Source organism: Melanostigma gelatinosum (genome assembly GCF_949748355.1).
Source record: "Melanostigma gelatinosum genome assembly, chromosome: 10".
NCBI lineage: Eukaryota > Metazoa > Chordata > Actinopteri > Perciformes > Zoarcidae > Melanostigma > Melanostigma gelatinosum.
Window position 1 is genome coordinate 26271677 of NC_136643.1, and position 25334 is coordinate 26297010.

The 25334-nt window shown below is 44.6% G+C and overlaps 1 protein-coding gene across 3 annotated transcripts in view; it reads right to left on the minus strand.

Annotated features, from left to right (window-relative positions):
* The window catches only part of pdia5 (protein disulfide isomerase family A, member 5), a 55396-nt gene that overhangs the window by 20726 nt on the left and 9336 nt on the right, over positions 1-25334 (minus strand). For all 3 annotated transcript variants that reach the window (XR_013772285.1, XR_013772286.1, XM_079276663.1), the window contains exons 3-11: positions 22121-22208; positions 12661-12744; positions 12505-12550; positions 10704-10796; positions 8315-8375; positions 7691-7758; positions 6202-6293; positions 4309-4380; positions 1476-1612 (exon numbers count right to left, since the gene is read on the minus strand). Coding sequence is in view for 1 of the 3 variants with exons in the window: in XM_079276663.1 (XP_079132789.1) it covers positions 1476-1612; positions 4309-4380; positions 6202-6293; positions 7691-7758; positions 8315-8375; positions 10704-10796; positions 12505-12550; positions 12661-12744; positions 22121-22208 (741 nt within the window). In the remaining 2 variants the exon portion in view is untranslated. The remainder of the gene's footprint in view (positions 1-1475; positions 1613-4308; positions 4381-6201; positions 6294-7690; positions 7759-8314; positions 8376-10703; positions 10797-12504; positions 12551-12660; positions 12745-22120; positions 22209-25334) is intronic.

The window sequence follows — 25334 nt, forward strand, 5'->3', positions numbered from 1 at the left end:
GTCAAAGATGTCGTCTATCTTTTTTTATCGCTTTAACAGTTGGAGTGTTTTTCTTCTTCTCTGGTGTGGAGCGCAGCGCTGCCGGCAACCCGGAGGAATGAAAACTCTGCAGCAAAGTATGTGATGAAATTTAGGAAAAACAATGAATCATCGTTATGGTGAAAGCTCGGGGAAGAAGACCCTCTATTCACGCATGGGTGTTTACAGAGAGGGGGAAGGGAGGAAGGATGGGGAAGGGAGGAAGGATGGGGGGAGGAAGGATGGGGGGGAGGAAGGATGGGGGGAGGAAGGATGGGGGAGGAAGGATGGGGGGGAGGAAGGATGGGGAGGAGGATGGATGGGGGGGAGGATGGATGGGGGGAGCAAGGATGGGGGGGAGGATGGATGGGGGGGAGGATGGATGGGGGGGAGGATGGATGGGGGGAGGAAGGATGGGGGGAGCAAGGATGGGGGGGAGGATGGATGGGGGGAGCAAGGATGGGGGGGAGGATGGATGGGGGGGAGGATGGATGGGGGGGAGGATGGATGGGGGGAGGAAGGATGGGGGGGAGGATGGATGGGGGGGAGGATGGATGGGGGGAGGAAGGATGGGGGGGAGGATGGATGGGGGGGGAGGAAGGATGGGGGGGAGGATGGATGGGGGGAGGAAGGATGGGGGGAGGATGGATGGGGGGGAGGATGGATGGGGGAGGAAGGATGGGGGGGAGGATGGATGGGGGGGAGGAAGGATGGGGGGGAGGATGGATGGGGGGGAGGATGGGGGGGAGCAAGGATGGGGGGAGCAAGGATGGGGGGAGGATGGATGGGGGGGAGGATGGATGGGGGGAGGAAGATGGGGGGGAGGATGGATGGGGGGAGGATGGATGGGGGGAGGAAGGATGGGGGGGGGAAGGATGGGGGGAGGAAGGATGGGGGGAGGAAGGATGGGGGGGAGGATGGATGGGGGGGGAGGATGGATGGGGGGAGGAAGGATGGGGGGAAGTAAAGAGGACGCAGACACATTCAAAGACCAGGGAATATTGTGCGTCGTCGTAGCTGCTGAATGTGATTCTGATGGATCTGCACGAGGCCGGATCTTGTGTGGATGAACACGCACGACCAAAGCAGAGCAAACTGAGGAACACCAGCGAGAGAATGTGGCTTCGTGTTCACAAACGTTCACAACAGCAGTGTGGTGTGTGAACAACACAATGACGAGCGGCCTTATGTGAACCACATGGCGCCACGATGAAGAGCTGCGAGGATGAGTGTGATGCTGTGATGCTCTTGGTCTGACTAGATAAAGAGTTCTGATGCAGGAAGGACTGAAGTGGAACTCCTCTCTGCTGTATTGATGACGTTTAAAGGAGCGTGTTTAATACATTTCTTCATTGTTAGACACATGTCAGGTATCGGTATAGTGTGCAGTAGATGTAATATCTTCCAGGTTTCTGGTTGTTGGTTCTTGTGCTGATCAATAACTGACTGTTACTCACAGGGGGCGTAGAACATGATGAGCGCTGCAGGATGCTCCTCCAGGAAGCCGCCAAAGGACTCGTCGGTCAGGTGGAACACCGGGGAGTCCGTCTCCGTCCACGGCACCTCGGGGGTCTTCGGCTGGGGGGGCTGAGGGCTGAAACAGGAAGTAAGGGGGGGGGGGGGGGGGGGGGCAACAGAGGCGAGGGACGTTTACATTTTTAAGTAAAAGCAGTCACGTTGCAGCTGGCGTGTACTCCGCACGGAGCAGAAATCAAACACAGCTGTCAACCCGCTCTCCACCCAACATGTCACACACACACACACACATCTGGACCGAAGCAGCCCCGCCCTCGATGACGGAGTCCAACGCTGCAGAGCCAACGACCAGAAGATGAACGTAAGCAGTTCATTTTACAAGTCCTTTTAAAAGACACGCAACCTCTCTCTCTCTGAGACTGGATATCTTTTAAAAAACACTGCATCTCCTCCTCCTCTCCACGTTTCTCCAGAATGTCATCGCTTTAATGTGCATCCCTCTGATATATGAAGAGCTCAGGATCAGGGTTCATCAGGGACCGGAGCTGCTCTTATCAGGTCCAGTTCTGTTCTGCCTCTTTCGTCTCAGAGACTCTTACGTCTGCGTCCACTTATATAATAAGACCAGACTCTAGAGCAGTGGTCACCAACCCGTCGATCTCGGAGACTTTCCCTGTCGCTAAAACAAAAATAAATTGAGAAACACATTGGGCCTCATTCTCGCACATTTCCTGAAGTGCACACAGAAACGCCCCGCCAGCGCCTTATAAGGGCACCACGCAACCGAAGAGACGTGTGCACATTCGACAGACTCCACAGGCAACGCGAAAGCAACTTCAGACTGATTGAATAATAAAACAAGTCAAAAGTTGACCCTGTCAGGTCCATTCTGCATCCATTGTGTGCGTCGCTTTAAGAGTTAGGATTTGGGAGTGACGCGGATATGAAAGCGAGTTCATCCGTCTTTCCTTTACAAGCAGGACAATAATTTCTCTCTTTATTTGAGAAAAGTTCATATTTGTGTTGTCAAATTTCACCGTGACCCTTAAATTGTGTCTCTTGTGTTTTCATATACTGAATGCAAGCAGAACTAAGAGCAACATCACTCTCTTTCTGATTGAACCAGTCTATGAACTGTCTGAAACAATGGATTTTCGCCCCAAAACACATTGGCGTGCGCTGCGCAGGCAAACATGCTCCCCTTGGGGCTACGCCCCCTTTCTTTAGATCCTAGAGACGCCCCTGGTCTGGACAGGCTTCGTCTCTCAGCGCCTCAACAGGTAGATCTTGCCCGTCACCAAGGCAGAGGGCGGGGCTCTTGGGCTTAAAAAGGTTGGTGACCACTGCTCTAGAGTCGAGGGTAAGTAAGTCGGGATTGGTACCAAGTAAACGTCGAGTCATGTTTTGATGTTGGAAAAGTAAGAAACAGTTTCCCTGTTTGACTTTCAGATTGTGACTTCTGTTGCTCCTGTCAAAGAGTAAAGATGGAATCTGGTGAAAACAGAGATACAGAAAAGGAGACCGCTGAATCTGAAGAGGAACTAGAGGTGAGAAACGGGGCAGAGGAGATGAAAGATGGGAGGCAGGGAGTCTATCAAATATCAACGCAGCAAATTCAGACTGTCCTGAAAAACCTTTTAACACCGTTTATTGAAAAAGCTTTGAGCTTTTCCTCGTCTACAGGATCTCCAGATGAAAAGAGGATGGCGGGTGTGCCTCCGTTCTACCATGTGGAACATATTTAATGTGCAAATGCAGGTCACTCCATGCACGTGAAGATATTTTAGTTTTGGGCCAAACAGAGCAGGAAACAGACGGGAGGGAGTCCGCCATGTTTCTACGGCAGCCCAGAATGGACAAACACTAGCAGACAGTAGATCAAGAGACACTAACGTTCTATGTTCAGAAGGAGCCCCGATGCTGAATAATTAAAGATCATACTATTGATAAGCTCCGACGTCACTGGTGATCATTTTTACTTCTTATTAACGTTACTGACATTTATTATCACGCTGCAGCGTCTACTCTGATCTCTGTTGGGCTGAGCTCCTCCAACCGCACGCAGTTCAGTAGTTCTGCTGCTGTGGCTTAAAGAGAGCAGAACTCAGAACACATCTCAGGCCGTCTCGCTCCGCTTCCTGTGACAGCTGTTAAAGAGCTGCAGCGCTGCGCCCGCCGGCCGGTCACGGCTGTCCAGAGCCCGTAACACTGTGAAGGGAGGCAGGAGAGGCACGGGGTTACGGGCAGAGAGGTGAGGAAGAGCAGAGCGGAGCAGGTGTAGAGGGATGACACCGTGGCAAGGTGAGTCAGGGCGAGGAAGAGGTGTGATGAAGACCAGGGAAGAGGTGATGCTGGACATTTGGAAGCTGAATGTACTTTATATATAAAATAAAATCTTTACAGGGAGAGCTTTCAGACGGCCCTTTCCTCTCTTCAAACACACCCGACTCCAACACTTGTTGAGTGACTTTAGTAAATCTCAACACTTTAAAACACTGAAGTCTCACAATAACAACAACACAGACACAGTGAGAGACGGAGCAGCAGCCCCTGTGCTCTGAGAGGTTGAACCTGTTCATAAGGAGGCTGGTGTGTTTGGAGAGATCAGAGAGAACAGCTTCAGTTCACCGTCATGAAGGTCAAACATTCTAAATATAGCGCTCACTTCAACGGATTCTTTTAGGAGTCTAAAATGCACACAAAGTACATTGCTTTGCTCCATCTACTGTCGTAAAACACTGACTGTGTAGAATCTCTACCGTCCCTTCAACACGTCTAACAGCATCTCCAGAGGGTGATGAGGGTGATACTCACTTCTTCATCCAGTCGGCGATGTCTTTGGCTGTGGCTCCGTAGTCTTCGTAGTGGTGGAGGAACTTCCCCTTCCTGAAACAGAGCACAAGACCAAGACCATCTCTGAACCACCGGACAGTAAATGGACACGAGTTTTAAAACCACATGAAATCTGTTCAATGTGATACTAAACTATTTGTCCTCAAACTGAAATTACTGCGACGCAGAAAAGATAGAGGTGTGGAGGAGGCGTGTACGAGCATTGAGGGTTCTTCTTCTGTTTCTGTGCTCCACAGGAAACCAGACGCCACCAAGCGGACCAATCACAACCTGTTGCTGTGACGAGTAGTGGGGTTAGTGCACGTGAAGCGAGGGCAAAGAATATCTGAGACGAGTGAAACAGAACGGGCAAGTCCAGCAGGAGAATGTTTTACGGGGAAGAAACTTCAACAGTGATTGATAGTCATTCCACGTGTTCGGCATGTTCGCATTTAAGAAATGCCAAGCGACTCGTAATGCATTTGAAATGAGCTCAAAGCATCTCTGAGGAGATTCGCTTCACAGTTTATCTCCTCCTCTCTCGGCCCCCCAGGAGCTGAAGGATCAGCGTCAACAGGAGCCGGCTCTGGGCAGCTCGGAGCGTCTGTAAGAACACTAGAGGATGCTTTAAAGCTCCAGACAGGTTAAAAAGGTGACACACGATTACACGCACTGGACTTTGCAGCTCAAAACTTTGCATGTTTAAGTGAGCTGCTGCTCAGGGAGATTCATGAGCGGCTCTATGTTCTCTTCTTTATCTCTGCTGCAGTGAAATACACAGAAACATTGTAGAAATCAAGTCGGATGAATGTCTTTCTTTTGGTTAAAGGACACAGCGAGGCCCCAGAAGCCCAAGTCCTTCCACTGTGATTGTTCCTCTGCTGTGTTGTCAGCTTTCTTAATCCGCAGGACTGGGACGAGGTGCAAAGATCTTGAACACTCGGCTCTCATGGTGCAGCGGACGAGATTAAGTCCAGCGGCGTCGATGCAGATTAGTAGCCAGCAGTGATTAGCTGCTGTTTATCAGGGAGGGCGCTCATCACTGGAGCCGATGGGCTCGGACGGTCGTTAGCTCTGACGCTAATGCGCCGCCGGCTAACAGACTGGCTCCGGCTCAGCTGCACACATGAGTGGACTTGTGCGTGTGCCTGCACACACACACACACACACACACACTGACTAACCACAACGGCACTTAATCAGTCCCGGTCTAATTAAAAGGCCGGGGCTGGAATGAGAGAGTGTTTAATGTGGAAAGTGGGGCTGATAAAGCTGGAGGAATAAGAAGCGCTCGGTTGTAAATATGAGGACGAGGCTCCAGGCTGGGGGGGGTCCGGAATGAACAAACACCATCGGCCACACTCTCGGCCCCCCGCTGTGTAAGACGCTACCAGCTTTGACGTCATGTACTTGTGAGCCAGTACACTGAAACGATCAGATTTTAAAAGCTACATTGTCTGTAGCCAGAGTAGCATTAAAGCTAGCGAGCGAGCTAACTAACCAGCCGTGTGCTTCATCTGATGAATATTTACTCACATGGAGTTTTAACACCTCCTGTTTCTATGTTCATGTTTTTACCAGTGAACTATTAGTCACAGTCACGTGAGTATAAACTGCGCTCTGCGGTCGCTCCCTCCTCCTTTGAGTTTACTTTCTCTCAAAGGGAATAACAGACGTCCTCCTTTACACCTTGAGGAAGCCAGTTGTGAAACCTCAAGGACCAGCGCTGCAGGTTTGTCCGTGTGCCACCGTCACGTCTGCCGGTGTGCGAGAGGCCCGGGCGTCCTGTTTGAAGTGGCCTCGCTCTGATGTCGGCAGCCTTGGAAGTGAAGGGGCCGAGCCTTCAGTGAGACGGATGAGAGGACTCAAACTCACTCAAAGTAGCAGAAGGTCGGGTAGCCTTTGACGTTGTACTCCTGCTTGAGGCCGTCAAACTCAGCCGGGTGCACATTCATCCCCGCCAGTACCTGGAAGTAAAGAAATACAATAAGTGAACGTAAAGCAAAATGAGCCGTGGGTTAGGAAAGAGGAGGAGGAGAAGATGAAACATGAAAACAGGTTCGTCGTCATCAGAGGGCTTCGGTTTATGAAGATGGATGACAAGAATAAACAGAGACTGTGAATCAATGTAGACCTTTTTAATGAGTATCTATTTTATTAAAGTTAAATATCTGCACAGAACAGGAGACACTTCTCTAGGCGTAGACATTTAATGAACTTAGACAATTTAAATCGTTAAGTTATTCATTGAGCGTCAGGAGTAAGAAGCTACAGACGAACGAGCAGCCGTGAGAAGAGGGAAGCACAACGCTACCGTTAGCATGATGCAATAAATCCACAGGAAACAACTCTCCACATTCATCTGAGAGACTCGACGTAGAAGCTGAGACGTGTTGTACAACCTGACAGACAAACTATTTAGGATGTAAATAGTTCTCTGGAGCACGATTAGTCTCTGACAACATATCTCAGCTTCACACACACTGCTCTCTGATCTGCACACAGAGCGTGTGTGATCCTGCTAATTACATCTTCACTACTTAAAAGCATGTTTGATAATCAAACAAACATGCAGTTAATGATCTTTTAATTCCTTCCCTGTGTCCTCAGGCAGCTGCCTCCCTCACATTCTTCTCCTGTTTATCAGCACAAAGCGTTTCTTTCCCTCTCGCCCATCACACATGGCCGTGGTTGCGTTTTGTTCATGCATCTCTGGAAGAAAAGCAGATTACAGCAGCTGAGAGCAGAGCTCCTCGCTGTTGTAAACGCTGCTCGTCTGCGAGCTGACAACGTGGGTCTTTAGGGGACCCGAGAGACCGGAGAGGAGAAGAAAACAGGAAGAAAAGAGGAGAAAAGAAGGAGAGCTAGGAGGTAAACACAGAGTGGACAGGCTGAAGTGACATTTAATCCATACAGAGGGTGTGCACTTCAGCTGGAACCACATTAGGCCTTCATTGTTGCTACAGGTGCCAGCTGAGAACCAGCTAAGAAACACATTATATACAAAGTAATGTCATACTGTACAATAACATGAAGCTCTGGAATCATTAAAATAACAGACGTATGGCACGATGCTGTGATATCTCCGCTGGGTCCATGCAAACCAAAAGCACAGAAAGTGTAAATCAGGTCCAGCAGAGACGGGATCAGGGTCGTGCAAAGCTTGCTGAGGTTTAGCAGCAAATATATATAAATATGTACATATAAGCAGGGGCCAGACGGACACACTGTACTCCTGCAGACTGCAGAGAGCTACCCGTGCTGACACATCTCATCTAATCTGCAAACGTCATTAGAGAGAGAGGGACGGCTGCAGATCAGAGATCAGCCGATGCAACATAAAAAGAGAGTTCAGCAGACTTACGTATCGTCCTTTGGTCTCTGTGGCCGCTTGCTGAAAGACGGGCTGCATTCTCTTACAAACGCCGCACCCTGAAAGAGAAATAACACAACAACAGAACGTTATCAGAGGGAAGCTTCGCTCTGACTCGACTCACAACACGTCCACGACGAGGGAGCTGGTTGTTGTTGTCAGCAGCAGCGTGCAGAGTTCTGCCAACAGATGGAAGACCCAATATAGAGTCTTTCATATTAAAAGAGAAGACACTTATGAGAAGATGAAGGCATCAACTGGTAAACATACACACGTTGTGCAAGTGGTGGCGGCGTGATCATGTGACTGTCCCAAATAGTCACTGATTAAAACACTATTAACATGTTTAGAGATTATACCAAGAAGGACAATTCATGTTTAGATTCTTCAGGTGTTGAATAAATCTTCATGTGAGTAAATATTCAACAGCCAAATAGCTCAGAGGAGAATCAATGCTGGTCCTCCGGTTCATCATTAATGTTGAATTCACACAATAACATCTGTTTATTCTCTGTCAATATGTTGAATCAATCTATAAAAGGTAATAATAATAATAATAATAATAATAATAATAATAATAATAATAATAATAATAATAATAATAAAAGGACTCACAGGGAGCGTAGAACATCAGGAGGACCGGCCTCTCCTCTTTCTTCAGAAGCTTCCTGAAGTCCTTCAAAGAGAGAGAGAGGGGGAGACAGACAGAGGGAGAGAGAGAGACAGAGAGAGAGCGAGAGACAGAGAGAGAGAGAGACAGAGAGAGAGCGAGAGACAGAGAGAGAGAAAGGGAGACAGAAAGAGAGAGAGTAAGAAGATAATTAAAACCTCTTAAGCACGACGCCCCCGAATTTGGGGGCTCTGGGGGGAGGGGGGCTCATAAGTAGCGTCTAGAAATTGCTCATTTTGATAGCCAGAAGTATACATGTGTATATTTCATTTACCGGACGTATGGGCAACGTATGGGCAACACGATCATAGAAGTCACTTTTTACACACTCCAAACACAACTACATATACTACTCATAGAAGCATCTAGAAGATATGTGATAAAAGGACCAAATCCTGGCCAGAAATCTGCGTTATGTGTGCTTAAAATCCATATTTCCACCACTTAGCTCGGAGCTAACGGGCTAATCCGTACATCGATTAGCATCAGCATGCAACACAGAAATCATAACTACCTTCGTTTTTTCTCTCCGTTGAACCAGTATAAAGCTGTGAGTGGACAAGGGTACCATGGCGCTAAAAACATCGAAAATTATCCGTTTTAGCGGTAGCGTCATGGAGGTCAAGTGCTTCCTGTTTACTTCCGAGCTGTTTCCTGTGGAAGGGGGGTCAACCCACCTCGGGCCAGGGGTCAGACTTTCGGTCAATAGAATTTTACGCTCTGGGATATCTATATATATATATATATATATATATATCTATATATATATATATATATATATATATATATATATCTATATATATATATATATATAGATATATATATATATCTATATATATCTATATATATCTATATAGATATAGATATCTATAGATATAGATATATATATAGATATATATATCTATATATCTATATATATAGATAGATATAGATATATATATATATTATAAGCAGAGTGTTGACTAAAGCTTGGTGTCAGGGTGGATTTATCTGTTTAGCTCTGAAATTTAAAAAACTCATCATCATCATCTTTGCTTTCTCCGCACTTTATGTGACTGTTTACACAACATGAAGAAAGAGAAAATGGGACTTTCTTCTTCTGCTCCTCTAAAAACACACCCATATTCAGCACCATCCTCTGTTGACACCTTCAACAAGCCTCCGGGTTTATTTCATTGGAGAGCGGTCAAAGCTGCTGCTTGCATCCAGCGTTTTTAGGAGCTTGATGTGAGTGAAGTGTGACTTCATGAAGAACGCTGAGCAGCTCTTTGATCTTTGACACTGAACCAAGATACGATATTTTGATTCATTTTGTTGGACATGCTGCTGAGTCAGATTATGCTGCTGATCAAGAGAGAAGAGGAGGAGGAGAGGAGGAGAAAGGAGGAGATGAGAAGAGAGGAGGAGTAAGAGAGGGGAGGAGTGGACTGCTACCTCCTCGATACCCTCTGGTGTCGATCTTGTCTCGGTCTCAATACCCCCTGATCTCGGTCTTGTCTCAGTCTTGATACCCTCTGGTGTCGGTCTTGTTGTGGTCTCAATACCCTCTGGTCTCGGTCTTGGTCTCAATACCCTCTGATCTCGGTCTTGTCTTGGTCTCAATACCCTCTGGTCTCGGTCTTGGTCTCAATACCCTCTGATCTCGGTCTTGTCTTGGTCTCAATACCCTCTGATCTCGGTCTTGTCTTGGTCTCAATACCCTCTGGTCTCGGTCTTGGTCTCAATACCCTCTGATCTCGGTTTTGTCTTGGTCTCAATACCCTCTGGTCTCGGTCTTGTCTTGGTCTCAATACCCCCTGATCTCGGTCTTGTCTCGATCTCCATACCCTCTGATCTCGGTCTTGTCTCGGTCTTGTTACCCTCTGATCTCGGTCTCGATACCCTCTGATCTCGGTCTTGTCTCGGTCTTGATACCCTCTGATCTCGGTCTTGTCTCGGTGTTGATACCCTCTGATCTCGGTCTTGTCTCGGTCTTGATACCCTCTGATCTCGGTCTTGTCTCGGTCTTGATAACCTCTGGCCTCGGTCTTGTCTCGGTCTTGATACCCTCTGGTCTCGGTCTTGTCTTGGTCTCAATACCCCCTGGTGTCAGTCTTGTCTCGGTCTCAATACCCCCTGGTCTCGGTCTTGATACCCTCTGGTCTTAATCTCAGTCAGCTACTTAGGTGAGTGACATGTGGGGGGTAGGGGGGGCGCAGAGGCAACGTTGGACAGAAGCTTGCGTGCAATGCATCCTGGTCCGTGTAGTTGAATTTTCCTTCAGTTAACAGTGCAGCCAAACCTTCTGTACAGTTCACCCCTAAAGCTCTAAAGGTTATTTCGGTCACTACTTACTTTCTCTGCCTCTATGTGGACGATGTCTTTGGCTTCAGGGTTCTCCTCCCACAGAGCGGGTCCTGACGGGTCTTTCAAGAACGCAACCATGGACTGAAGGGAGCAGAAACAAAAGAAGAAGACTCTTTTAGAACTTTAGATCATCCAACAACTTCACTAAATGATCCTGTGAATGACAGAGTTTATATATACACACAGTATACAGCATAAAGACAGATGTGACCTCATATAGAGCTCAACATGTTTGTCCATCCAAGAGGTGTCAAAGCTGCTTCAGTACCTTAAAGTCTCTGGTGATGGGCCCGGTAAACCTCCGTGTAAATATCATGAACCATATGTTCACGGAGGAAACAGCAGGAAATATTTCCTCCAGCAGCGCTGCAACATGACAGCGTGGACACGGGCGGAATATTTAGTGTGCTTGATGTTATCGGGATTAACTTGGTTATTAATGGTTTAAAAAACTCAAGACTTTTTGGAAGTTTTATTGTTTCAGAGGCCTTTTTCCATCTGCCAGGGAAAGAAACACGAGCAACACACACCAGCATGTAGAATAATAAATCATAAACAGACTAAAAACAAAGTCTCTCGTGAGTTCTCATTAACTCACATGAAGTTTGAGGATGACAAGTTTCAAGCCTCGAGTTTGACGTTTAGTCCGTCGCCATCTTGGTGTTTTGCACGAGAGGGCGGGGCTTAAGTACAACTGAACGCTGAGTACGACGATCAAGTATTTGATGAAGTGAAAACACACTTTGAAAGTATTAAGAGTTGTAAGACAAAAACAAGTACAACGCTCTGGTTGTACTTGTCAATCACTGTGTAGCCCCGCCCTAAAGCATCCCCTGCTTTATGGTCTGTGTGACTCTAAATGGACCATAATGTACTAAATGAACATCATGCTGTATTGAAGAAGACTTGAAACTAGAGATTGAGACATAAACTCATGTTTACAATGTTTACTGAGGTAATAAATCAAGAGAGAAGTAGAGTCATTTTCTATAGACTTCTATACAACCAGAGGAGTCGCCCCCTGGTGGACACTAGAGAGAATGCAGCTTCAACACAGGAAGGATTGACTTCACTCTAAAGAACCGGAGGTGTTCTCCTGTTAATGTAAGAATCAATGAGCCACTGATGCTGAATGAAATCAACTGACACTGCAAGAACAAAAGCAATGTTCCACCATCGATTTGCAACAAAATATAACAAATAGAACTAAACCTTCGTTACCAGACATCAAGCTATAACAACATTTTTACTCCTATGATCTGTGGACCGTTACGGATTAAAGGAATATAAATAATGGAGGAACGGACACATATTCAGACTTTATGACCGCTCGTGTTTATGATGCAGAATGAATTCCACGTCAGTGGTTTTCATGAAATGAACTGAATGATGTAATAGTGGAGAATCTAACCGCTGTCACGATGTGTAACATGTTACCTGCTGTTTATCTGTAGCCACACCTGGAGAGTCAAAAGAGCCTCAGCTATTAATTGAAGTTTCTTTTACGTTGGACTATTAATACAGGCCTGGACATAACATTTTGAAATAGAACAACATTAGTCAGAGAAAACACATTATTTATTTATATTTCCCTTAATTGCTCATCCACAATCTAAATGAGCAGGCGGCGTGAAGTCGCTCTTATCAAACTAAATGAACACATTAAGTGGACACGGACACACTGGGCTGCACAGAGAAGTACAATATAGTTAATGAATACTGCACGTGAAGAGCCATAGTAAACACACAGCTGGTGTAATGAATGCAGGATCTCAGATGATGAACTCACCTTGAAGGTGGCCGGCCGGCTGTACTCCGTGTGGAACGTCCCGTCTCTGAAACACCAGGAGAGTGAACGGTGAACTACTCGCCTCTTGAGATGAGAAACACCGGCATCACTTCCCCAGAAAGCACCGAGGTGTGGAAAGAGTTCCTGGTTACTCACTTGTAGTGCAGCAGCTCTGCTCCTCCAGGCTTAGAGCTCGGGTCCACCTTCACTTTCTTACAGAGCTTACGGCCCTCTGAGTCTCTGAGAGGAAAAAGAAGAGTCAAAGATACTACCAAGAACTGTTACCTGGTCCTGAACCAGTCTCAGTGTAGTCCCGATCCTCTATATCAACCAGTCTCAGTTTAGTCCTGATCCTCTATCAGACCTCCATCAGTACAGAGACCATCAGAGAGGAGATGGTCTGTTTCTATAGAGTTATTCTTAAAGCTCGTCATCGGAGCCACCGGGTCGGATTCTGGTGAAACCAGATGAACTCATGCAGGTTCACCAGAACCTCCTTCAGCTCAGACTCCAGCAGAGACCGGTCCACCGTGGACAGACCCAGATCCTCCAGCAGAGACCGGTCCACCGTGGACAGACCCACATCCTCCAGCAGAGACCGGACCACCGTGGACAGACCCAGATCCTCCAGCAGAGACCGGTCCACCGTGGACAGACCCTGAATCTAATTTTCAAACTGTATGATGAGTAACCGATTAGCCAGTGGAACGGGTCTTCATTGAAAACACTCCACACTCCTTCCTTTACTTGAATAAAAGAGCTTATTTAAACACTCTTCGGTGAAACAGAACCACTGAAATATTATGTTCTTGCCTATAAAACGTATCCCGTCTCAGCATCTTCTCATGTGAAGTATTTTTCTTTCATCTTTATATAATCCACATGATTCTCCTTCAGCGACAGCTTGTTATACATCCCCTGTACCGATAGCATTATTTATATGATTTTGTTTGTGTATATGCTGTGCAAACATGTTTTTCTTTCCAATAAAGCTTCACTGAATTGAATTACGAGAGGAGAGAAGAGGCCACATAACTGCATCAACACTTTACTTTATGAGATCAATCTACTCAGATGCACTGCGCTATTTAAATAAGGCACAATGTTGACTACATCCTATACTGTATACTGTACATCCTATACTGTACATCTGGCTCTATAGAGGATCATTTCTGTATATATAGCTGGGAAAGAAATAAATATGCATCTGGCCACCTACACATACTTCACACTAACTACAGGAGGCATTAAATAATAAAGAGCAGGACTCTATGCATTCATTTAGAGAGAGGGCGACAGAGAGAGACAGACGGAGACAAAGAGAGACATAGAGAGACAAAGAGAGATGTGATGGAGAGAAGGCCGGATGCTGATGAAGGCAAAGAGGTGGAATTCAATTATGGCTCCAAGACCCACGGCGAGCATAATATTTGTTCAGTGTACTTTGTGTGTTATGTTGAGGAACGGTGTGAATGTGTTTGCAGACACTATTTCAGGTAATGACTGTGGGCTTAAAGGAAACTTCAGGATGTTTAAACACTATCTTCTAGAGGAGCAACGGATCATAAAAGTCACGAGATCGTTATCAGAATAAAAGATCACACTTTCTTCCTGCCAATAATACAAATTTTGATCCATATCAGCAGATACAGATCTCTTTGTTGTTTGAGTAGAGCAGCTGGTCTACAGGGATCCAGAATATTGATATTTTCATGAAAACAGTTTTATTGATGTATAATGTGCTTATAGCTCGTGTTAGGAAGTTAAACATCATAATTCATCTCTAATATCTATTTTATATTAACGTGAAAAAAGAGTGTAAATAAAGTTTAACATTAACCATCACAGTGTAAATAAAGTTTAACGTTAACCATCAGAGTGTAAATAAAGTTAAACGTTAACCATCAGAGTGTAAATAAAGTTAAACGTTAACCATCACAGTGTAAATAAAGTTTATCGTTAACAATCAGAGTGTAAATAAAGTTAAACGTTAACCATCAGAGTGTAAATAAAGTTAAACGTTAACCATCACAGTGTAAATAAAGTTTATCGTTAACAATCAGAGTGTAAATAAAGTTTATCGTTAACAATCAGAGTGTAAATAAAGTTTAACGTTAACCATCAGAGTGTAAATAAAGTTTAACGTTAACCATCAGAGTGTAAATAAAGTTTAACGTTAACCATCAGAGTGTAAATAAAGTTTATCATTAACCATCAGAGTGTAAATAAAGTTTAACGTTAACCATCAGAGTGTACATAAAGTTTAACGTTAACCATCAGAGTGTACATAAAGTTTAACGTTAACCATCAGAGTGTAAATAAAGTTTATCGTTAACAATCAGAGTGTAAATAAAGTTTATCATTAACCATCAGAGTGTAAATAAAGTTAAACGTTAACCATCAGAGTGTAAATAAAGTTTAACGTTAACCATCAGAGTGTAAATAAAGTTTATCGTTAACAATCAGAGTGTAAATAAAGTTTATCGTTAACAATCAGAGTGTAAATAAAGTTAAACGTTAACCATCAGAGTGTAAATAAAGTTAAACGTTAACCATCAGAGTGTACATAAAGTTAAACGTTAACCATCAGAGTGTAAATAAAGTTTATCGTTAACCATCAGAGTGTACATAAAGTTTAACGTTAACCATCAGAGTGTAAATAAAGTTTATCGTTAACCATCAGAGTGTACATAAAGTTAAACGTTAACCATCAGAGTGTACATAAAGTTAAACGTTAACCATCAGAGTGTAAATAAAGTTTATCGTTAACCATCAGAGTGTACATAAAGTTTAACGTTAACCATCACAGTGTAAATAAAGTTTAACGTTAACCATCAGAGTGTACATAAAGTTAAACGTTAACCATCAGAGTGTAAATAAAGTTAAACGTTAACCATCAGAGTGTAAATAAAGTTTAACGTTAACCATCAGAGTGTACATAAAGTTAAACGTTAACCATCAGAGTGTAAATAAAGTTAAACGTTAACCATCAGAGTGTAAATAAAGTTTAACGTTAACCATCAGAGTGTACATAAAGTTAAACGTTAACCATCAGAGTGTAAATAAAGTTTAACGTTAACCATCAGAGTGTAAATAAAGTTTAACGTTAACCATCAGAGTGTAAATAAAGTTTATCATTAACCATCAGAGTGTAAATAAAGTTTAACGTTAACCATCAGAGTGTACATAAAGTTTAACGTTAACCATCAGAGTGTACATAAAGTTTAACGTTAACCATCAGAGTGTACATAAAGTTTAACGTTAACCATCAGAGTGTAAATAAAGTTTATCGTTAACAATCAGAGTGTAAATAAAGTTTATCATTAACCATCAGAGTGTAAATAAAGTTTAACGTTAACCATCAGAGTGTAAATAAAGTTTAACGTTAACCATCAGAGTGTACATAAAGTTTAACGTTAACCATCAGAGTGTAAATAAAGTTTATCGTTAACAATCAGAGTGTAAATAAAGTTAAACGTTAACCATCAGAGTGTAAATAAAGTTTAACGTTAACCATCAGAGTGTAAATAAAGTTTATCGTTAACAATCAGAGTGTAAATAAAGTTTATCGTTAACAATCAGAGTGTAAATAAAGTTAAACGTTAACCATCAGAGTGTAAATAAAGTTAAACGTTAACCATCAGAGTGTACATAAAGTTAAACGTTAACCATCAGAGTGTAAATAAAGTTTATCGTTAACCATCAGAGTGTACATAAAGTTTAACGTTAACCATCAGAGTGTAAATAAAGTTTATCGTTAACCATCAGAGTGTACATAAAGTTAAACGTTAACCATCAGAGTGTACATAAAGTTAAACGTTAACCATCAGAGTGTAAATAAAGTTTATCGTTAACCATCAGAGTGTACATAAAGTTTAACATTAACCATCACAGTGTAAATAAAGTTTAACGTTAACCATCAGAGTGTACATAAAGTTAAACGTTAACCATCAGAGTGTAAATAAAGTTAAACGTTAACCATCAGAGTGTAAATAAAGTTTAACGTTAACCATCAGAGTGTACATAAAGTTAAACGTTAACCATCAGAGTGTAAATAAAGTTAAACGTTAACCATCAGAGTGTAAATAAAGTTTAACGTTAACCATCAGAGTGTACATAAAGTTAAACGTTAACCATCAGAGTGTAAATAAAGTTAAACGTTAACCATCAGAGTGTAAATAAAGTTTAACGTTAACCATCAGAGTGTACATAAAGTTAAACGTTAACCATCAGAGTGTAAATAAAGTTTAACGTTAACCATCACAGTGTAAATAAAGTTTAACGTTAACCATCACAGTGTAAATAAAGTTTAACGTTAACCATCACAGTGTAAATAAAGTTTAACGTTAACCATCAGAGTGTACATAAAGTTAAACGTTAACCATCAGAGTGTACATAAAGTTTAACGTTAACCATCAGAGTGTAAATAAAGTTTATCGTTAACCATCAGAGTGTACATAAAGTTAAACGTTAACCATCAGAGTGTACATAAAGTTAAACGTTAACCATCAGAGTGTAAATAAAGTTTATCGTTAACCATCAGAGTGTACATAAAGTTTAACGTTAACCATCACAGTGTAAATAAAGTTTAACGTTAACCATCAGAGTGTACATAAAGTTAAACGTTAACCATCAGAGTGTAAATAAAGTTAAACGTTAACCATCAGAGTGTACATAAAGTTAAACGTTAACCATCAGAGTGTAAATAAAGTTTATCGTTAACCATCACAGTGTAAATAAAGTTTAACGTTAACCATCAGAGTGTACATAAAGTTAAACGTTAACCATCAGAGTGTACATAAAGTTAAACGTTAACCATCAGAGTGTACATAAAGTTAAACGTTAACCATCAGAGTGTAAATAAAGTTTAACGTTAACCATCACAGTGTAAATAAAGTTTAACGTTAACCATCAGAGTGTACATAAAGTTAAACGTTAACCATCAGAGTGTAAATAAAGTTTAACGTTAACCATCACAGTGTAAATAAAGTTTAACGTTAACCATCACAGTGTAAATAAAGTTTAACGTTAACCATCAGAGTGTACATAAAGTTAAACGTTAACCATCAGAGTGTAAATAAAGTTTAACGTTAACCATCACAGTGTAAATAAAGTTTAACGTTAACCATCAGAGTGTACATAAAGTTAAACGTTAACCATCAGAGTGTACATAAAGTTTAACGTTAACCATCAGAGTGTACATAAAGTTAAACGTTAACCATCAGTGTAAATAAAGTTTAATGAGACTTCTCAAACAAAGACTTGGTTAGACAATAAAAAGCAGACTGGCTCAAGAGAAAGAGAAAGGTTCTATTTGTCTGTCGGGTTCTTTTCCATAATGTTTTTAGACAGTTACAATCACAAAAACAGCACTTGTAGTGGACGTACTTTGAGCGATTACATTACAGCCCGTTCAGCGGCTGCAAGCTTCTCCTTCAGTACTGGACCAGTTTCAAGAAACTGCTGAAAATGACCAAAGGTACCCTTTTAATACAGTCTTCTGCTGACTCATGGAGGCAGATGGCACCGGTTGGGGCACACCAGGAGCAGATGTGACCTTGACACGTATCTGGAGATGATGCTCAGTCATCCGACTGAAAAACCAGTCTGCTACTTCTTGAAGCGTTGCCACAAGTGACAAAGACTGTGGGGACAACAATGTCCCCAATAAACCCTCAACACAAGATTTAAAAACCCATCACAGTTATAACAAACACTGAAGACGGTCAACCTTGTACATTCTAAACTAAACAACCGATATGGAGGCCACAATGCATTGGCTGTTCACTGACATGCATGCTGTCATGAAGTGAAACTGCTAATTTAATACGATTTTGACGTCTAAACGTTTTGTTGATTTAATTGTCAGGTCTATAAATAAATCCCAGAAAAGCTCCACTTCAAATCTTGTGGTTACCATAAATGTGCTCATATGTTTCTAAAAAAACGACTAATCGACTATGAGGGGGCGGCCTTAATACAAATATTCTTACAAAGCACTGACCTTTAAAACGTCAGAATTTTTCTTTCAGTTTTTTGTTGCATACCTCCAAACATCTCCTCATTCTTTACCGTTTCGTCTGATTTTACTTTTATTTGAATCTACTCAGAGACTGCTGCCAAATGAATTGCATTTGTACTGTGCAATAACAGAAACATGCTCATTTAAATGTCTCAGACGCTAACGTTTCATACTAGACAGACGGTGGAAAAGCAGTGTTATCTTTTTACACAACATTCTTCAAAGAGAAGATTCCACGGTGCATGTAATACCGTTATTAAATTGCACTTTTTTGGAAGAAAGTGAAAAGGCCATCCAACTGGGCACGGAGCAGTGCAACAATGACAATCAGCTATCAGCCTTTTACTCATTTGGTCGTACAAACACAAGCAGACAGACTCGGAGAATAAAAAGGCTGCGTGGCATGTTGTTTCTGTGAATCAGCTAATGAAGCAGCAGCGCTCTTCAATCCCAGAACAAAGGGAAGAACACGGACAGTAAGAATGAGTCATTAGCTAATGTTCAGAACAGAGAGAACAAAGATCACCAAGGGCAGCACATCAGAGGCCCGTCCACCAGACGACCGCCGTGCATTCACCACAGTGCCGATGAACAGATGAGGTGAGGAAATACACAAACTATGGTCCAACCACGTGTTGTTAGGACATAACGTTCAGAGAAGACACTCATCACAGAGGTAGAAGAGAAGGTCTAAAACTACAACTTGTGACTTCTATAGATCAAAGACGTTGATCACCTGATGTAGAGCCTTGTACACTACGTAGTTTATACGGCATCATATGTTCGTCATCACTGAAGTTCACATGGTGTTTGATTCACTGAATGCTTCTTGTTGTGTTCTGATGTAGCCTAGGAGCATGTTTTTCTTTAAACAATTAGCAAATGTATGTTTATCAGCCAGAAGATGTAAAAACTGTCATTATCGTCAGATGCTCATCTTTCCAACGGTCCTTGAACACATCACGTGTGACGAACGATTCTGCCAGAAAAAGCAGCTAAAAACAAAGCTTACAATACATTTTAGTCGATGCGTCTCCTTTAAAATCTCGCCCCAAATAAACCCTTTTCTAAAAATGTATATACATGTCTAGGGGTGTAACGGTACGCGTATTTGTATTGAACCGTTCGGTACGAGGCTCACGGTTCGGTACGCATGACGAACCGAATACGTTTGAATAAAAAAATTGTTTTTATTTTATTTATTTTTAAACCTTTATTTCACCAGGTCGTCCCATTGAGATTAAAAATCTCTTTTGCAAGATGTAAGTAACAATACTACATCACATTAAGGAGCAGTTTTTGTTTTTTATGCTGATGTGTTGCCAAGAAGACACCCCAGAAGATGAGTCACTCAGGTATAGTTCCATCATTGTTCAAAGTCAAAGAATAACTTTATGATGTTAGTTGTAATGAATAGATTTATTTTAAACTCAAGTACATTTCTCTGCATTTATAGTTTTCTACTGTACCGAAACGTACCGAACCGTGGCTCCACTGTATCGTACCCAACCCAACCGTGGATTTTGTGAACCGTTACACCCCTAATATGTATACACACATATATATATACACATATACACATTCTGAGTCAGAGATACTCGTTACCAGGAGAGGTTGGAAGGACATACATGTTTCTAAAATGTTAGTGGAGCTAACATTAGCAGAGTCCTGTTAGCACATCGTTAACTAGCGTTAGCACTTCTATGCTACGCTAGCTACTGAAGGAGCACTGAATGTATTTTAATGATTGTAACAGTGTTGTTGGTAATCTTTCTTCAGGGAGTGCAGTTAGTGATAGTGTGGGCTCCATAGTAAGATTGATGAAGTAGCCGCGGGGGGCGGGGCTTAGGGGATCAATTACTTGCTTATAACCAATAGAAACATTGGCAAAACCAATAAAAATAAGTTTGAATAAACCACAATTGAAGCACACATGAATGTTTGAAGAAAAAACATTTGTCTCCTTGTCTTCTCCTTTTGTGACATTATGTTGTTAAACAACTAATAATACTCGATGCGAGCTCTGCACGCCATTTAAATCATTACTCTTTCAAAAACACAAATCATAATCCGCGCTGTGCCCGGTTCTGCTCCGCGGTTCACCACTTCATCCGGACTAGACCGTGTTCTAAATCTGCAGAATAGAATGTGGGAGCAGGGCAGCACTTCCTTCCTGTATGACATCATCCCTCCCTCCCTCTCTCTCTCTGGTGGATCCCAGTTGGACCAATACTCAAGATGGTGTCATCCCTTCAGTGGCCTCCTCTTCCCTTGGCAGGAACCACCAGTCTCACGCTGGGATGTGGCACTCTGCTTTACTCCCTCACTCCTTCCCTCGTCACTCCCTCCCTCCCTCCCTCTCTCCCTCCCTCCCTCCCTCGTGGAGCTCACAGCTGGAGCTTTTGGATTTGGGAAACCGGCCCGTTTGAGTGTTGAAATACTCCGAGTAGCACAATGCTTCTCTGCGGAGGCCTGGCAGCGGATCCAGGCGTCCTGCAGAGGATGAACTCGGCTCAGTGTAAATACACCAAACTCTCCAGTGAAACAAAAAGAGTGTCTTTGGAGAGCAACGTGGAAACCAAAACTTTCCTTTCAGAGTTCAGCCTCTCCACCTCTGCGTCCGCTCCGGTGTTCGATGCCGGAGAAGCTTGAGAGAGATGAACGCTGCACTGAGCAGCAGGTGTCAGAGGGGAGTTACTGACTTCCTCTACGGTTTACCCGTTCTATGAAACATTTCTTTCCTCTCGGCTGAAGAGGAAGACGGTTCATGCTGTTGACGGGTTGACAGGTATATATATATATATATAACGAACAGCAGGAAGGACAGAAAGAACAATAAGTCAGATGGATCTGTGCTCAGAGGAGTCTTGTCTTAATGTCTTAACTCTTCCACGGTGAGGACCAGAGATGTGCTGCACAGAGAACAGTCACACGAGTGTTGTTCTCAAGGAATAAAGAATAAAGTAAGGATTTAAAAAATAAATAGTATTTTCCACTGATGAAAACACTGGTGGAGCAACTTGACGATTAAAAAGTCCACTTAAAGCGCTGCACAGATGTGTATGAACTTAATGAATGAACAAAAACAGAATTGTTTGGGTACTTGTATCAAAAACACCAAATTGTCCAGTGAATGAATGGGTGTGATAAATAGTGTAAAGAGCTTTCAGAAGACGGCTCTCTATTAATGCGACTCCATTCATTCTTTCACGACACGTCTTTTGCTTTTCCCTTGGAGGGCAGAGAAACATTAGTGCCGTCATTCATTCACCATGTTCAGGATAAAACACACAACAGGGAGAACTTAAACGGTATCAAAGAGACGTAACACATCAGACCCGACGCTGCAAAAAGCTCCAATAAGTGAGCGGCCTGCCGTCAAATTGAGCCTTTACAATAGAAAGAACGGTGGAACGAGGCCATTTACACCTCGCTGGAAAAGCTATAAATCGTGCAGACGGATGGCGGTGGAGACGTTCTTGGGAAGCACTAAATTGTTCTGCTGTCAGAAAATGTCTTGTACAAAAAGAGGCTGTGATGTCAAAGACAGGGAGTCAATGGGAGGGATGGAGGGAGAATCATCCCATTACTTACCCACAGTTGACCCAGGCAATAGTCCCCTGGCCCTTTACCGTCTGGGCCACATCGGACAGCAGTTTCAGGTGGGAGTCCCCTGAAGTAGCTGCAGAGACAGAGAATAAACCGTCAGCCCGGTCACCAAAAACCTTCAACCCCCCCCCCCCCCCCGAACCTGGAGACACAGGAGGACAGTGTGGAGTCGGACACAGCGAGGAGGAGTTGAGTTACAGTGTCTTACTAAAGAAAGAGATCACTGAGTTTGGGAAGGAGGGAGGGGTTGTGTAATACCTTTCACTGGCTTTGAGTTACATCAGCTTTCAACATCGCACAATAATACAATAGTGTGGCTTAGCAGGGGGAGGGGAGGATTATACGGAGGCTCAAAAGACCCAACGTTTGCAGCAGCAGGTGGGTTTTTTGGTGGCGTTTGTACCTGCTGCTTACTGTCATACTGTTAAACCACGATGGTCATCACGAAGGAACTCCTACACGGAAGAGTTCACGACCACCGGAGAGTTCACGATCACCTCCCGGAGAGTTCACGATCACCTCCCGGAGAGTTCACGATCACCTCCCGGAGAGTTCACGATCACCGGAGAGTTCACGATCACCTCCCGGAGAGTTCACGATCACCTCCCGGAGAGTTCACGATCACCGGAGAGTTCACGATCACCTCCCGGAGAGTTCACGATCACCTCCCGGAGAGTTCACGACCACCTCCCGGAGAGTTCACGATCACCTCCCGGAGAGTTCACGATCACCTCCCGGAGAGTTCACGATCACCTCCCGGAGAGTTCACGATCACCTCCCGGAGAGTTCACGATCACCTCCCGGAGAGTTCACGACCACCTCCCGGAGAGTTCACGATCACCTCCCGGAGAGTTCACGACCACCTCCCGGAGAGTTCACGATCACCTCCCGGAGAGTTCACGATCACCGGAGAGTTCACGACCACCTCCCGGAGAGTTCACGACCACCTCCCGGAGAGTTCACGATCACCTCCCGGAGAGTTCACGATCACCGGAGAGTTCACGACCACCTCCCGGAGAGTTCACGACCACCTCCCGGAGAGTTCACGACCACCTCCCGGAGAGTTCACGATCACCTCCCGGAGAGTTCACGATCACCTCCCGGAGAGTTCACGATCACCTCCCGGAGAGTTCACGATCACCTCCCGGAGAGTTCACGATCACCGGAGAGTTCACGATCACCTCCCGGAGAGTTCACGATCACCTCCCGGAGAGTTCACGATCACCGGAGAGTTCACGATCACCTCCCGGAGAGTTCACGATCACCTCCCGGAGAGTTCACGACCACCTCCCGGAGAGTTCACGATCACCTCCCGGAGAGTTCACGATCACCTCCCGGAGAGTTCACGATCACCTCCCGGAGAGTTCACGATCACCTCCCGGAGAGTTCACGACCACCTCCCGGAGAGTTCACGACCACCTCCCGGAGAGTTCACGATCACCTCCCGGAGAGTTCACGATCACCGGAGAGTTCACGACCACCTCCCGGAGAGTTCACGACCACGTCCCGGAGAGTTCACGATCACCTCCCGGAGAGTTCACGATCACCTCCCGGAGAGTTCACGATCACCTCCCGGAGAGTTCACGATCACCTCCCGGAGAGTTCACGATCACCTCCCGGAGAGTTCACGATCACCTCCCGGAGAGTTCACGACCACCTCCCGGAGAGTTCACGATCACCGGAGAGTTCACGATCACCTCCCGGAGAGTTCACGACCACCAGAGAGTTCACGACCACCTCCCGGAGAGTTCACGACCACCGGAGAGTTCACGACCACCTCCCGGAGAGTTCACGATCACCTCCCGGAGAGTTCACGATCACCGGAGAGTTCACGATCACCTCCCGGAGAGTTCACGATCACCGGAGAGTTCACGATCACCTCCCGGAGAGTTCACGATCACCTCCCGGAGAGTTCACGATCACCGGAGAGTTCACGATCACCTCCCGGAGAGTTCACGACCACCGGAGAGTTCACGATCACCTCCCGGAGAGTTCACGACCACCGGAGAGTTCACGATCACCTCCCGGAGAGTTCACGACCACCTCCCGGAGAGTTCACGATCACCTCCCGGAGAGTTCACGATCACCTCTCGGAGAGTTCACGATCAGCGCAGAGTTCACGATCACCTCCCGGAGAGTTCACGATCACCGCAGAGTTCACGATCACCTCCCGGAGAGTTCACGATCACCGGAGAGTTCACGATCACCTCTCGGAGAGTTCACGATCACCGGAGAGTTCACGATCACCGCAGAGTTCACGATCACCGCAGAGTTCACGATCACCGCAGAGTTCACGATCACCTCCCGGAGAGTTCACGATCACCGGAGAGTTCACGATCACCGCAGAGTTCACGATCACCGCAGAGTTCACGATCACCGCAGAGTTCACGATCACCTCCCGGAGAGTTCACGATCACCGCAGAGTTCACGATCACCGGCGAGTTCACGATCACCTCCCGGAGAGTTCGCGATCACCGCAGAGTTCACGATCACCTCCCGCAGAGTTCACGATCATCGCAGAGTTCACGATCACCTCCCGCAGAGTTCACGATCACCGGCGAGTTCACGATCACCTCTCGGAGAGTTGCACAATCTACCGCGTCAGAGAGGAGAAACTAGAGACGTGATTAACTGAACCAGCTACAACAACACGCGCAGGGAGATGACCGATTTCAGATATGGCGAGCAAAGCAGATTCCTGAAGGAGTAAAGTAAACAGAACGCAATACATCATTTTTATACTTCCTCCCCTTCCCCGAAACCAAGTGTGTCTTACTCTCGATTCCTCTCTGACTGCTCCGGGGCCAGAGCTAGATTTAGATTTAGGGGCGCTGATATGACCCCCCAGGGTGCCGCCTCCAACAACATCTGGCAGCTCGGTGTCAGTTTATTACCGTGTACGGAGCACGGTGGGGTTTCTAATAAGCTCAATGTTGAGAGTTTGACGAGCGCTAAGCAGAGCAAAACCTCCACGGGGATGTCATGTGACTGACTGCAGGGGGTCAGGGGGTGAGGATGAGGGTAAGTAGATAGAAGTGGTCAGATAAGTGGATGGTGAGGAGGGACATCAAAGGAATACTTCAGCATCTTTCTCTCATGTCTCCACGAAGAATCAAAGAATGTCTTGATGAATTGAAGTAAATGGGTGCACTTTACAAAGCAAAACTATATCTCACAGCAGTATAATCCTCTTTACTAT